Source organism: Panulirus ornatus, chromosome 51 (assembly GCF_036320965.1).
Source record: "Panulirus ornatus isolate Po-2019 chromosome 51, ASM3632096v1, whole genome shotgun sequence".
NCBI lineage: Eukaryota > Metazoa > Arthropoda > Malacostraca > Decapoda > Palinuridae > Panulirus > Panulirus ornatus.
Genome location: NC_092274.1, coordinates 6,058,609 through 6,074,828, shown reverse-complemented (window position 1 = coordinate 6,074,828; position 16,220 = coordinate 6,058,609). Strand labels below are relative to the sequence as shown.

At 36.4% G+C, this 16,220-nt stretch overlaps 2 protein-coding genes across 4 annotated transcripts in view; one reads left to right on the top strand and one right to left on the bottom strand.

Moving 5' to 3' along the window:
- Positions 1 to 5,919, bottom strand: part of LOC139764896 (uncharacterized) — a 45,310-nt gene extending 39,391 nt beyond the window's left edge. For all 3 annotated transcript variants that reach the window (XM_071691957.1, XM_071691959.1, XM_071691958.1), the window contains exons 1-3: positions 5,784 to 5,919; positions 3,245 to 3,399; positions 1,346 to 3,058 (exon numbers count right to left, since the gene is read on the bottom strand). In XM_071691957.1, the coding sequence (XP_071548058.1) occupies positions 1,346 to 3,058; positions 3,245 to 3,394 (1,863 nt within the window). In that variant the 5' untranslated portion in view covers positions 3,395 to 3,399; positions 5,784 to 5,919. The remainder of the gene's footprint in view (positions 1 to 1,345; positions 3,059 to 3,244; positions 3,400 to 5,783) is intronic.
- Positions 5,920 to 7,378: 1,459 nt separating this feature from the next.
- LOC139764891 (uncharacterized) lies at positions 7,379 to 15,759 on the top strand. The gene is made up of 2 exons (XM_071691948.1): positions 7,379 to 7,505; positions 9,280 to 15,759. Exon 2 carries the CDS (start codon positions 9,921 to 9,923, stop codon positions 10,749 to 10,751), a length of 831 nt encoding a protein of 276 aa, XP_071548049.1. The 5' UTR covers positions 7,379 to 7,505; positions 9,280 to 9,920; the 3' UTR covers positions 10,752 to 15,759.
- Positions 15,760 to 16,220: the final 461 nt, after the last annotated feature.

Genomic DNA, 16,220 nt, shown 5'->3' with positions numbered 1-16,220 from the left:
AGGTGGTTTGGGCAAATGGAAAGTATGCAAGATGGTGATTTTACAAGGAGAGTGAATGACAGTACAATTAATGGGGTTGATGTGAAAGGAAGGCAACCTGTGACATGGGTAAATAAAGTGGAAGAGTAATGGAGAGAAATGGGGAAGAATACATAGAATGGTGTGTGTAAGGGAGGCTAGTACAGACAGGGATAAGTGGAGACTTTTGCAATGGTGACCCCTTTGATGGGAGTTCCCAGAGAGAAAGGGCAACAGAGATATTGATAGATATATAAAACACAATCCATGAACTAAATCAAATCACTATTTGTTGAACAGGGTGCTTCCTCCTGTCGAATCTGTAAGCAATGTAATGGATGAATGTTGTGAGTGCTCTGTGCTCTGATATACTGCATTATGTTCTATCCCGGGATTTTTTTTTTTCAGCTATGAGTGGAAAATCTAGAATCAGTAGTGCTGGTGGAAGGCTGTCTGGTGTTTGCAAGAGGCAATGTATTAGTACTACTGTTGACGTGAGAGTTGATATAATACAGCACATTAAGAATGGAGACTAAATTGTTGACACTGCATGCCATCTTGCCTTACCTCCAAACACCATTTGTACAATCATCAAGAATGCATATGATAGAGCATTCTATGGTAAAGATCTACAGGCAGACAGAACATGCTTTGCAGATGATGGAGAAGATACCGACTAACTGGCTGCATTATCTAAATTTTTCATTTCTTTTTATTATTCGTGTGTTACATAATACAATTTGTAGGGTTTTAGGTACATATATGTAACTTGGATGGTGCTGGACACATGTCAAGATCGTATCTCCATAGTTTTGATTGAGTTGTGTTTTTCAGGAATGTAACCTTGACACAAATCAAGGACTTTCAGTAAAAGGGAAGCATGTGGTCCACATAAGAAATGCACAAATAAATCCTGAAGAGATTCCCATGTTTACATGAAGCAAAGTCTTCATGTGACAAGATCATATATGTGATGTATAGGAGGTCAACTTAGAAATGTCTTATGGTATGTGCACTTCTTATGGGTTGGAGGAAATAACACCAACACAGGCAATTAAAAACTAAATTCATAAAGGTACTCATACCTGCAAATGTACAAGACATTATAAACACCAACATGATTACTTTCAGTAAACCTACTGGTATTTTATACATAGCACTACAAATGAAATACTAAAGAAACAGTACCTTCAGATATTACTCTTCCAGTCAAAATAATACTTTTGATAGTATTAGATCACCCACATTCAAGCCTTATGACACTTACCAAGATGATGTTTGTAAAATTTTCAATCTAGCTACATATTTACTCAATAGCAAAACATACCTGTGTTATTTTACCGCAGTGTGGAGATTCGGACAAAGACATCTCTCTTGGGGGCATTTTACCCCCATCAGTCTTCTCTTCTTCCTTTCCACTATCTTTTCTTTCACTTTTTTGCTTAAAACTTTGCAGTGTCTCTCGAATTCCAGACATCTTTCCAGAAGACCCATGGACCTTTCTAGGAGACTCTGGAGTACTGCAGCTCTTCTTAGTGGAAGTCAAAGAACCACCAACTTTTCTTAAGGATTCAGGTGTGCCAGGGATCCTATGGACATTATCAGGATTGCATGACTTGTGATTTCCTTGGGACAAGCTACCACCCCTCTTCAGAATTCCTTCATCTTTGGAAGCAAAGGTATTATCTAGATTACTGTGGCTTGAGCTTTTCTTTATTTGACTGCTAGCAGCATCTCTTGGTAAAGAGCTGCTTAAACTTAAAGATGAAGACACTCCCACTTTCATCTTCATTTTGTCATCCTTATCTTCATGCTTAGTCTCTCCTAGAAATACTTGAGGTGGTAAAATTTTCCTAGGTAAAGCAACTGGAGGATCTTTCAAGTCCTTAGCATCCAGGTGACCAAGAGAACTTTTCTTTTCACTTTCTGATAATGTCATTGGATCTGAAGATTGTTGATAATGTCCTTTCTCACTATCTTTACTAGAATCATTTTCATTTGTATCTGATGGTAGCATTGATTTACTCTGTATAACTTCTTGCAACTTGATGTCTATTGGTCCCTCTAATCTACCAATATTTTCAGAGCTTGAGTTTAATACATCTAGCCTATGCTTTCTCTGTTTGGGTGGCAGTTTGGGTGGTACATCTAGTACAATAGCTGCATCTAATGTCTCTCCTCTTCTCAGTGATGGACGAAGATTCTCTGATGCCCGGAGCTCTTCAATTGCCCAAGATCTCCTCCTGTTGCCTGGATCCTTTGAGAGTCTCGGTTTACGACTTTTATCAAGAGACCCTTGCTTCATTTCACTAAAACATAATTCTCTCTGAAATATTCTCAAATCAACGGAGTTAGACCTGTGTCGCTGGCTTAGTTGATTACTCTTGAATAAATAGTCCCTTCCACCATAATGACCATCTAGTTCTTCGCTGCTAGCTGCTCGAGGCTGACTTACATCTAATGTGGACTGACTTCGATCCCCACTTGTTAGTTCATCATGTGAAGCTGCCTTAATTACCTGCTTTCTGGACTGGATGTATTTTAATGACTCCAAGCTGCCGTCATTCAGGCTCGACCTTGAAGTATGTGATGAAGAAGACTCCTGCCCACTCTGGACACACCCTTGCAAATTTGTTAATGGAGATGGCAACTCACTGCAACTACTCCTTGAGGCTTGGCCTCTGGGTGAATCACTTTTAAATGAGGAAAGTCCTTGTAGCCTGCCTGGGTACTGATCTTTTCTCTCTGATGATAATCTAATGGGATCTATCTTTGCCATATAACTCTGACTACTAATGGCATTTGTGAGAGACTGACTATCTGGTACAGCTGTTGTAATTTTACTTTCCATCTGTTGCGATGGTATGCCCTGTGGTTTACTTGTGGGAATAATATCATCCAAAACATGTTGAAGTTGTGGCTTTTGTTGCTGTTGTCTCCCCTGCCTTATAAACAGTTTCATTTGCTCGTGAGGTACAGTTGTTACACGAATGTATTGCGCTGGTGCAAAGAATGGTCGTTGTTCTCCATGTCTTATAACCTGCAAAAAAGAAAGAATGTTCAAAATCATCCTCCTTTAAATTATGAAATCTTTCTCCTCCTCCAAAGTAAACGACATTCATCTTCAAAAGTATGCATACGACTTTGAAGTATGTTTTAGTACTAAGGGTCACTTGGGAAATGATAAATAATCAACCAACATGATCACTGAACACAACTGACCAACCTGCCACCAGTCACTCGTAGAACGCTTGAGGAGCATCAAGATTTCCCCCTTGGTCATGCGAAGGGTGCGGTCATCCCGCTGGTAAGAATAGTTCTGCAACACCTCCACATACTCCTCCCTCTCAACCCCCATCATGCTACCCTCAGTCATGTTACCTGCAGGAGACCATGCCAAAAACCTAATGCTTTAAAAAAGAAACTGGATCACAGAATACAAAGAATCTAACTCACACAATGAAAATAATACCTGCAATGATGTAATTCTTTTACAAAACTTTTGAATTAAAAAATATCCACAAGGAATGGATCCACAATACCTGCAGCTAATGTAATTCTTTTACAAAATCTTTAAATCAAAAAATATCCATAAAGAATAGATCACTGTTCTTTTAACACTTACTTAAATGAAACCTTTGATACAGCTAAATCCTATTCACATGTATTATCCTACTTTCGCTCATGAATTTTAAAGTAAATGCTACATGAGTCGTGTTCCTGTCACTCATGAGAAGTGATTATTGTCTACAAAATTCAAGCAGTTCTAATGGAAAGTAGTGTAAAATGGTATGGATTTCAGGTGGCCAATGACAAAAGTATATCTTATCAACATGGCTTTATAAACATAAGTCTACCCACAACAATCATATCAAATTGTTTGTTTCAGTCAAAACCTTCCACCTCTTCAGTGGCTGACAAGCTGCAACCTTTTGCCCCGGGTAGCTGGCTCTCTTTCTGCCTCACCCACATGTGGACTGCTGGCAATTTGTCCACAAACATACAACCTCTACTTGTCACATGTAAAACTTGTCAACACTTAATCAATCAATTCTTCAAAACTCTATATTTTCTTGGGGAGAGTGTTATGTGCTGGCCCTGACTTTTGGCAAAATGGTAGGAACAATAAACATAAGTAGTAGGTGGGAACATTACGAAGAAAGACTATGTAGAAGAAGCAAATAGGAGCTTTAAGTAGAAGCAGAATGTTGGAACATTAGGTAGAAGTAGTTGATACGAACATTAGGTCGGAGCCTCTGAAAACAGTTCTACAGCTGCCCTGTCAGTGTACTGTTAAGGCACTAGGGGCTATGGAGCAACATTGAAGTTCAACAGTTACATAGACTCTTTTGCCATGGCCACCCCATTGAGAGAATTCCTAAAGGAACTGGGCATCAGGAATATAGATAGATAGATAGATTAACTGATCTACAGGAAGTTCCCAACAACAAGCAGGACACGAAGGGAGAGAAATATAATGTGTGGTAAAGTAAAAAAAAAAAACTAAAAACATGAAATCATAAAAAACTAACGTAATATTTCTCTACGACCACAATTTACCTTCTCATCAATACTGCATTATGAATATATCAATGTCATCTGCTTTCATCCACTTGATGCAGCCATACTGACAGATGCAGGCAAATGAACTTTTCTACAAGATTTTGATCTGAACATTAATCAAATCATTAAACTTTTTAGTGAGACAAAATTTGTAGCACATGAGTTACATATTCAGAAAAGTCAATGTTAATTTTCATTTCTTTAATCATCAACATAACCATGCAAACTGATAACGTTTCATTGCTAAGATACTCTTTATCTGGAACAATTCCATCCACCCAAAGCAATCTATTACAACCTGGATTAGGGTAGTTTACGTAGATCAAAGAACATTAAGTCAAGAAAGGTTAGATCACGATAACTCACCAGAATATCTGTAACGACACTGGATAAAATTTCACATTAATTCTTCACCTTCAACTAACCGTTTAATGGTAAGTAATGAGTGATTAACCAACCTCTGCTTTTCTCAGCTGAGGCTGCAACCAATTAAAGGAGGTAACGGAAATAGCACAAAACAGATGTACATATATATCAATGCAGATGACTGTGACATTAAGGGGTTATCCATTGTCTTGGCTTGTGTCTCGTACCAGATAAACTCAGAGGTCTGACTTCCTTCACAGTCTGCCTTGTTAGAGGAACAACTCCAAGACATTAAACCTAGCCACAGTTTTAATACGGTACGAATGACATCAGTGGACGTCAAATTCAACATGTGTTGCAAAATGATCCAAAGTCATTGCAATATTACCATAATCCCGTGTATGTGTGTGAGAACGTTTAGCCCATCAACACTAGGGTACTACGATCCCTGAGCACTAAAGTACAACCCATGGTTATGATGGCCTGGCCTATACCATCATCCTTACGGGTCAGGTCAAGGGGTCAGGTCAAAAGGCGAGCCATCATACTCGCACCGACGTCCTCTACGAATTCACGTTGACCCTTGGGCTTGACCTCAACTGTCAAAAACAACAACAACAAAAAGACAACTTATATTATTGGGGGGGTTGGGTGGGGGGCGGCCCTTCGGCACGTCCTAATCTGTCATTTCGCTAACGTTCGAGGAAGACGTAGCCACAGTGTAGCATCGCGGCAAAAGGGCGGATTTAAGGAGAGCCGACTCGGCCACACCGCATCTCCCCGGCTCGTGCCGCTCTCCTCCTCCTGCGGCGCCTCCTGCGGCCGCACAACTATACCTCGGCCGGACTCTCATCGCAGCAAGATGGGTCCGAGTTGTCCTCCCGGGATGTAAACAGGAACTGGCCTCTCAGCTGGGGCAGCCTCCCACTCCACACCCCCTCTACGCCGCTTGTCACCTGCGCCGTCATTGGCCGCCACGGCTTCTTCCTCCTTCCACGATCATCCTTGGCCAATCAGGAAGTGACTACCAAACACCCGTGCAACAGGTGCGCCAAAGAAAAGACGACACTAAAGCGTCTCTTAACATCACAAATATATCTTTTTTTTTTCTAACTTTCTACTGACTCTTCAGGACTTGAAAGTATTTCGGACTGATGATCTGATAGACAAGGAGAGGAACTAGAGGAGTAATGAGGCAAATGATCCAAGAGATACACAATTCCGAGAGGAAAATGAGTTTGACGGGGAAATAAAGAATTCTAGCAAATAAATTCTATTAGTATCTTCTATTAGCATAGACAAAAAAAAATATATGTCATCTACCCTTAAATGCAGTACTAAGTTGCACCATTTTGTATTAAACAATATCATCTTCAGACTTGGAGCTCGCATCAATACAAAATTAGAAATTACGGATTTCCAAACCTACATAACTTCATGGACAGAAAAGTCTACAGCCAAGCCAATCTGCATATCAAAAACAATAATATTTACTATTCTTTAAAGATACATTTCATTTAGAAATTCTTTAATTATACAGACACGCGTTTCACTAATACTGAAATATTCTATATGGATTCACAAACTAGTATTTTATAAGTAAATAAGTCCACGGAGTTTCCATACCATATTTTATTAAAGAAAGCTCTATGGTGTCAACACACTGTACTTCATTAACAAAAAAATGTTTTACGGAAAATGTACTTTTCGCGTTAGATTTTACCAGTTAAAATGTAATCTATTTCATTGATTTAGACATAGTTTTATACACAAATCAATAGAAAATTTCCTAGATTTAAAGGTTCATGTTCAAGCTTTGAAGAAAGTAGCAAGTGTCAGTTCCATCACAGATAACACGAGTTTTAGAATTATTTTACGAAGTCGAAAATGGAGGCAAACAATTAACTCAAAGCATTACCATATATTTTTTTTTATCATTTTTGGATTTCATTGATGTATATCACTGGTAAATCCTGAGTCTTGTTGTGTACTTAGTGAAGGAAGGAAGGAGGGTGATCGATAAGATATGGTGATGATAACATTACTCAGTGTGGTGGAAATCAATTTAACTAGTGATAAGGGTGATTTCCTTAATTACTTTTTTTTTGCGTATCTTCGTGGCCCCTCAGTCCCGAACTGGTCATATTTTACTGAGGATTAATATCTTAAACTATTGATATAACTTATGAGTGAAAAAGAATAAATTCTAACGAGACTTAATGAATATTTGGATTGCACTTATGTAGTCTATCATCTCTCTGACATTTTTGCTATATATATATATATATATATATATATATATATATATATATATATATATATATATATATATATATATATATCAAATAATGAAGGTGGAACATATAGTGCAATAAACTTAATAATAACAAAGCTATACGGTGAGGCTAAGTGGTCTGGAGGTATCTGGCAGCTCAATGTTTACAATTGACTGCTGGTCTTGACAGGTGATGATGTCGGCCCAGACCCGCAGACTTCCCATACAATAATACTTTCCCCTTGGCTCTATACCATCTTCCAAGGACAGTCACCCACCACAGGTACCGTCTAATGGAGTAATTTACGTCTGTAGTGGTAGGGCCGGTGTGACTCGTACGAGAAATGGTCGTTTAATGGATAAATGCTTTGTGATGTGAGGTGTATTCTTTACGTGGTGGCTATTTTGCCAGCACATTGTTTGAGGATATATTGGCCCCTGAGGGTCATACACTGGTATGTCTCCAGTGACATTCAACCGAAATATTGATTCTAATTATCATCCACCGCTGGGCTGAGTTTGAGTGGGCTAGGGTTACTCATTAGGAGCCGAAGTGCTACCGGCACCCCAGAGGACATTGGCGTCACACACCAAAAGCACCCCTAAGGACAGTTAGAAAAAGCAGCAGTCCAAGCTAAGCTTCACCTCTAATTGAACTGTCAGACAACTTGGTGTGGGTGAGCTTCATGGATGATGATGTGGATGAGGTTTTACATGAATCTGAAGGTTGTATTAGGGTGAAGATTGGTTGGTTGTGTTTTCGACCATTGCCCTGTGAGATGCCATTGATGTGTTATGCTGCTATTCTGACCATTAAAGGTCAGGTCAAAGGTTAAGCAAAAAAAAAAATGAAAAAGGCAATCATCTCTTAAACCTCATGAAAAAAATTCAGTCGTACTTCACTCGTGTTCTGCCTCTAAACTTCACATGAGGTTGGGAGGGTGTTAAATAGGAGAGGCTCTGTGCTGGTAGCATGGATACTCCTTATCAATGTGACTATGAAATAATTACGTTTTTCTCAAGCATGTTTCATTCGGTGTACACCCAGTCACATTACATAGCTTATGATTTCTTTTTAAGGTGTGATTTCACTCTAGACATGCATATTTTTTTATATATTTTACATATGCATATCTTTACATGTTTTATATATTATGTCCCCAGACACAACTTTTTATAAATTAATAAGAAAATTTATTTGCGCCAAGAATATCAAAACTCAAGCCCAGAAATTGTTTCTTTTCAGAAACTAAATACACTAAGTATTTCTTGCAAACATCTAATTTTCCTCATTTTTTTTTTTGCTGGACTGAAGGTTGCATATACCTCATGGCCTTCTTACGTTAGTATTATTTTTCATCCTGGCTTTTTGTGGAGAGGAGTTATACGATGGCCTTGAAGCACAAGTCAAGTTGCCAGGAGGCAAATGGTGTGTGATTATCAAATGTTTTCTTGGGTTTGTTTTTTTCAGGAAATGAGTTTTGTTGGACCTAACATGAAAAGTACTTTAAGAAGGTGATTATTCGTTTGGAGTGGTTTGGGCTTCCCATTTTTGGGTGCAGCTGCTCAGAGAAACAGGGAGACAAAATTCATTCGCTGATGAACTTTTTCGTAAACTGCAGAAACAAGTCTCTTAATTACATCTAAATTTTTGTACTTTCATTAATATAACACTAATCATTTGGTCTTAGAACTCCTTTATTAATTCATCATGTTACTTGTTTCTTCATATATAACTTGAAGCTTATGCAGAATATTTAAAACATATGGTCACTGTACTTTTGATATGTCTTTCCAAATAGGTTTTCAGTGGGTGTAACTGGAACTGAGTGACCCTTTATTTCATATATCTAAACATTAATTGGATTGCAATTAGTTGCATGTTTAGAAATGTCTATAAAATTGTTCCAGTAATATTTTCAACTCAGCATTTTGGAAGTGTGGATGTTGTTGGTGAGAAAAATGTATAGGGAACATTCTACTTATATTATGTCATACAGGCAGAAATGTCTGTACATGATATAAATACAAAAGGTGCATGTCTTATGCCATTTCAGGTACTGAATAGAAGCATCACCATTCAAGAACAAGACAGAAGCATAAATACAAACCTTAACTTAAGAATGAATAATGTCAGACAAGACTGCACACCATATGGTGTTATTTTCAAGTCTACTTCAACATTTATCATAAAAACTGTTTACAAGAGTCACAACTGGCAGTTTGTTCCTGCAAATCAAGAAAGAATTCTTTAAGAGCAGTTGTTCAGCACTTCATCTTTTCTTGGGATGGAACACAGAGTATTTATTTTCTCAACATGGTTGTGGCATATGTGGTACTAGTAGATACTTTTGGGTTATTTCGTAAGAAAAATTTAACTTTCATTTGAAGAATATTGCCCATAATATTTATCTTGAATGAAAAGCATTTTATAATTTGCTGGCTGTTTCTGTATCTTCTGTATGACATTCATGTTTGTGACTGAAGTTATGAAGTGTAGCAGAGATACATCTCATAACAGTGCTTTATTTGTTGCAATTTATAGGTAGCTAACTAAAAGCTTTTTTTTTTTTTTACAGTGGATTTCTTTGTATACATTCAAAAGCAAGATAAAATATCAAGGAAAGTAATAGAATGTTCTTTAAAAAGAACCATCTCAAAAGACAAGCTTATTTTCTGAAGTGAGAAAAGTTTGAATATGAATGTAGAAGTGATAATTATAGAGGACCATCTCGGAAAGTTCAACCCTCTTCACACAGTCGAAAAAAAATTTGAGTGCGAGGAGTGTGGGAGACTATTCACACAGAAGAACAATCTTAATAGGCATAAACTTGTGCACACAGGTGAGAAAAGATTTGAATGTGAGGAATGTAGGAAACTTTTCACTCAGAAAGACAATCTTAAGAAGCACAAACTTATTCACACAGGTGAGAAGAGGTTTGAATGTGGGGAATGTGGAAAGCTTTTCACTCAAAAGAGCACCCTAAACATACATAAAGTAATTCACACGGGTGAGAAGAAATTTCAGTGTGAGGAATGTGGGAAACTGTTCACTTGGAAGAGTAACCTTAGCAATCATAAGCTTATTCACACAGCTGAAAGAAAGTTTGAATGCTTTGAATGTGGGAAACCTTTCACTCAGAAGAGTCACCTTAATAGACATACTCTTATTCACACAGGTGAGAAAAGGTTTGAATGTAAAGAATGTGGAAAACTATTTACTCAGAAAACCCACCTTGACATGCATACACTGATTCACATCGGTGAGAAAAATTTTGAATGCGAAGAATGTGGAAAACTTTTCATTTTGAAAAATAGTCTTAATATTCATAAACTTATTCACACAGGTGAGAAAAAATTTGAGTGTGAGGAATGTGGAAAACTGTTCACTCACAGCAGCAGCCTTAATAAGCATATGCTTATTCACACAGGTGAAAAAAGATATAGATGTGAACTTTGTGGAAAACGATTCACACAGAAAAGCCACCTCATTACTCACATGGGTATTCATACAAGTAAACAAAGATAGAATGTAATGAATGGGAGTAAACTTTCAAGTTAAAAGACCAACATCGATGAAAAGGAACTTATCTTCCCAGGAGAAAAAGAAATTTCTTGTGAATTATGAGAAAAGGTTCACAGAAAAACAGCCTTATTACCCATATAACTGAATGCACAAGTGTGAACTTTTACTGTAAGTAAGAGTCTCCTTATAAAAATAACCATAATACTATAAGCTGATCCAAAGAGATGCAAAACATTGAAAGAAAGAATTGTGGGGTATGTAGTTCTTTCAGAATTGCTGCCTGGTTTGCTGTAAATGTATGGCTTGCCATCAGTGAAAAATGATTAATGAGGAATATGGGAAACTTTTTATTTATAACAGCAATTTCAATACGAAAAGGCCAATTCACACAGATGAGGAAGAGCAGCAGTGCCAGTCAATCTTGTGGCTACTCATGCAAGTAAAAAAAATATAATCAGGGAAATATGGACACTGCTCATTTATAAGAGCATCCATCACAAACACAAGCATGTATACACATGTAAAAAAAAAAAAAAAAAAAAAAAAAACTGAGGATTGTTGAAAACATTTCAGTCAAAAGAATATCATTATAAGGATAAATATATGACAAAAGGCTTAAATATAGTGAATGTGAAAAAAGGAATCGAGAGTGTTAACTTTCATGCCTGCATTCCTTTATGTTACAAGAGAGTGGTTGTGAAGGGATGCATAAAAGATTGCCCAAAGAGACAACACTGTTCAAAGACCACTCACTCCATTCTTAATGTAGCCCAAGCTGTGGGCAGAATAATCTACTTAATTCACAGGTAATTTTCAGCATGGGGGTGTCACAACAATTTAACAACTGAAATGCAAGACACTATGGAAGAAATTATGAACTTTCAGGTTTGTAGGGCTTTTGAAACCTAAATTGGCATGGTGACTGCCTCTGCAGACTGTACCAACTTATTATTGAATACTTGGAGACAATTTCCCATCCTCTCCTGGTGAAAGCTTGATTATTAGAAAAGTAGTCATTGTTAGTGAGAAAACATCCCACTTTCTTCATTAACGAACATGGAAAGCGAGGAAAATTAAAGAAAAAGTAGAATATGAAAACAAAGCCCACTTTCTCCATTAACCAACTGGGAAAGTGAAGAAAATAAAAGAAAAAGAGAATAATCAATCATAGACTATTAGAAATTAGACCTTTGGAAAATGCTGAAGTCAATGAACAAGCACTGATAAGACTTGTGCTAAATATATTCATTTTATTACAAATGAAAGAGTATAGAGCTTTGTAAATGTTAAAAACATTATGTAATTGGTAAGTAATAGGAAGTAATTCTCCAAAGCAAGAAAATAATGAAATGAACTTCTGGAAGTAGAAAAACTGCATTCTGAAATTGGAAGTAGTTTGCATGATACTGACACTGATCTGAAACCTAAACGACAGGGAATAAGAAACTTAAAAAATTCAAAAGTAAAGAGTCTTTGAAATTATTGATGCCATGACATATAAAGGGAAATCTAGAAAATTAAAATTTTAAGTATCAAAACAGAGTTTGGATTCAAAAACAGGAATTTACCTACAATGATATTGTTAGCAGGTAACTACATCCAGTAAAGACTTCTCTTTAACCACATTTCCAGTGTAAGAAATAATGCTATGTTCATTCCGTAATTTGCTGATATTCAAGAAATTTTCCAAAAAATTTACCTTGGCAGAGTATAAAGAAAGGAATGAGAGACAATATTTACAGTTTGGATTGAAATCAAAGTAATTTTCGTACTTAAGAAAATATATTGCAGGTGAACCAGAAATTAGGGAAATAAAACATACTAATATATATACATCAAAATTATCTTGACTTTAATGAACAAGGTGTGTTTACTTTAAACAACAGTACTTTGTCCAAAACAAATAGAAAGCAACATTTTTAATGGAAATTATGATATGAATGAAGTATTCATCTCTGTTATCAAAAACATCACTTCTATGGACATGGACTGGATCAAGTGCATGTAAAAAAGTGGAATTTTTGTAGGAATTAATTCTGGAGTACTAGAATCCCTATCCTTGTTGGTTAATAAAACGGCAAGGATCCCCAGTACCCTGAGATAGACTTGCTACCTAATTATATGAAACATTAAAACAAATATTAAATTTAATGATTATAATTCTGCTACCTAATTATATGAAACAATAAAACAAATATTAAATTTAATGATTATAATTCTGCTACCTAATTACATGAAACAGTAAAACAAGTATTAAATTCAATTATTATAATTCTATGTATAATTCCAGATCTTTGCACATTAGCCAGTTCATGACAAAATTATCAGTGACATCAGCAAGTTCATCCCATCTTCCTCCCCTCTTTTTTAAGATAATCCAGAAGAGGAAGATTTCCATCCACCCACCTCTACCCCTCTTTAGTCGCCTTCCTGATGCACAGATGTATTCCCAGGCAGTATTCCATCTCTTTTCCTGGGCATATATTACAGGAAATAAACTAGAAAGAAAATTAAGTTCCTTGTGAAGCACACAAAAGCTTATGAGTAAAATGATGAAATTGTAGATTCTATTAAAAGTTATATAGATAATACTCATCATCCTTCTTCATTTTAACAAATAACCTTGAATTATTTCTATCCTCACATTACTTGTAAATTTGCAGGATTTTTGAAGGTATAAAATATCCTAATTTGTACTGACTAAACTGGATGTCCAGCTTCAGTTGCACTCTTTCAGATGCAGTTAAAATCCCTATAATCATCATAATAATATTTTTAACGTCATCTTCAACCTTCAGTTCAGTAATGTGATCATGTAGTCTAAATTATACCAGATAATTATCGATAGAGAAAACTGGGGAAAACGTTTTAGTCTACCTTTGTATTTTCAGGCAGTGCATAAAGCTTTTATATATCTAGCTTTTAACCTCATTTTTTTTAAGCATTGTAAATGCATATGGAGATGGATGTTTTATAGCTTCCAGTTTGATAACAAAACGGAAGAACAGTCACAGCATACGGATAGGGAGACATTAAACCCTGAATATATTTGATGCTGTTATGATGAATTTTCCTTAGTCATTTGTCTCTTTCCATGGTATCTTTCTTTGCCTCTCTTTGGAGGCCATTACTATTTACTGATGTAGGTAAATGACAAAATATCTTATTTTAGAAAGTGTCCAAAATTGTTTTAATAATGCTGAAGCTAAAAATTCTGAGAACAGAAATTTTGTGTCTTGAGCTCTTGTCGAGGCACCAAGAATTTTATCCTTCATGCTAGAAAGAGAGAGACTACCTCTTTGGACATATTAGGAGTGGGCTTTACACTTGTGGTGCATCATATTTTAATGTATAATTCCTATTATCCAGGCTGTATTAGCCTTTGCTATCAACATTTACTTCATCTTTATGCAACATGTTCTAAATGTCCAGTCCTCTATTGCTTTAGAAATACTTCCTCATATTGCTCCTGACACTTTTGCCGAGCATCCTGTTTGTAGAATAACATCATCCTGGTCCTAAGGAACTTGCAGGTTGTTACTGTGTCTTCCCTCATTGTCCTTTCCTCCCGTTGTTGGTTGGTCAAGGGTTTTCCTTCCCTCTTTGTAATTCATTTCACCCTCCACAAATACCATCCTCATTACTTTCCATTACACCTTCTCCAGCAGTTATGCCTACTTCCTAAACTAGAGATAACAAACAGATGAAGCTTAATCCAGCTTGGGTTGAATACATTTATTTATTATTTATAATTGTCCTGTAATCCTTTTTTTGAAGTGGCTCTGGCTTTACTCCAGGAACCCTTTCTCTAGGATTTCATGAAGCACCATGGCTGCATTACTTCCAGATGCAGGGGAACAATGGACTTCCTTTGGGGTGAAAAGTTATTCATCGAACCTGCACTCCCTTCTGTCAACAGACGATACAGCCTTGCCAAAGTTGACTTTTCACTCTTGGTGTAACCACAGACAGGTGAAGTTTGGTAATAGGTTGAACATCTATATATATATATATTTCACTGTGGGTTTATGTCATGTTTGTATACTTGTACCTGTGTCTGAAAATGGAGGGAATTTTACACTTATGGAACCTATCTTACCTATCTTTTTTCTTCAACTTTTTAATGCTTACTGTATTCATTGCTTCTTTTTAATTTAGCTTATTTCACTCTCCTACCACACTTCATGCGAGTTGAGTTCATTTGCACCCTAAGATAATCAAAATACAAAAAAAATGCTTAGGCCTTTTTTTTTTTTTGCACACCATGCAGACTTAAAACTGCTCAGAATTCTTTACTGTTCATGTTGCATGGCTTTTAGGAATAAAGAAAGCTAATTTCACTTAATTTCTCCAAAGGCTTTCTCCACAATGCCTACCACACAATCTTTTATCTTTCTCACCTTTTTTTTCTTTTGCTTATACTTGACAAGGCAATTATCTTTTCTGTCTCATAAACATATACCTGGGTGCAATCAAATGGGGCTTACTTCTGTTTCATAATCAAATTAAAATCTTTTTGGCAAATGGTCAAGAGATGCTGTTTAATTTTTGACATGTTGAGGTGTGTTTAGGCAGTTGGTGGCTGAATAGAGGAGGTTTTTCATTCATAACCATGTTTAAATGTAGTAAAAGGAAATAATGACCCTGATGAAAAAAAAAAAATCTTATAGTGGACAGTGTAAGCCTTTGCAGAAAGGAAACATACGGACTGTCATTATCACATGATAAATTTATTACTTCATAAACCCAAAAGTCTGCTTTTTGTCAATCAAATTTCATAACCCTTCCTTCAAAATTCCTTGATGTTTATTTGAAAATTCTGTGCCCACTGTACCAGTTAATTGCATTGTCTGCAGACAAAAACTTTTATTGTTATTCCATTGTCGCTCTTCTGCTGATTCTACTTGCCTAGCCTGTCATCTGGACATTGCATTTCGACCTTACTCTAATGATTCAATTCACTTTTTTTTTTTAGATATGCTGTTTGTCATTATTAAAACTGTCCATTGTCTTTGGTATTTTTGTCAATACCCCATACAATTTCTGTGAACCCCACAATCTTCCCATTCATTATATCATGAGGTGTGGCAAGTGATTGCTGCATACACCTTTTAGACCTCTTGCATTATTGATGATTTCCTTATTTATTAGTTCATCATCATGAAATCTGTCCCTGCTATATGTGACTTGCAAAGTGAGTGAATAAAAATATTATAATGATAGTTTGAAAGACTTTGCTCACTTAAGTGCACTGGACTTTAATTGATGATTTGTTTGTTGGAGCTGAGGAATGTATGCACATGAACCATCCCATAGGATCAAGTCCATGTGGCACACAAATTCACTCAGACACATAATCAATTCATGGCTTGTATGCTGAGGTTGAACAGTCTTCCACACTACCTCTGCAAAGCTTCTTGACTGTTCACTTTGAAGACAAGTTCAGTTAGCATTTGATTTCATTCCTTAGGA

What these genes read in the sequence shown, in the direction of transcription:
- LOC139764891 (XM_071691948.1), top strand. Translation starts at nt 9,921, where the DNA reads ATGAATGTAGAAGTGATAATTATAGAGGACCATCTCGGAAAGTTCAAC.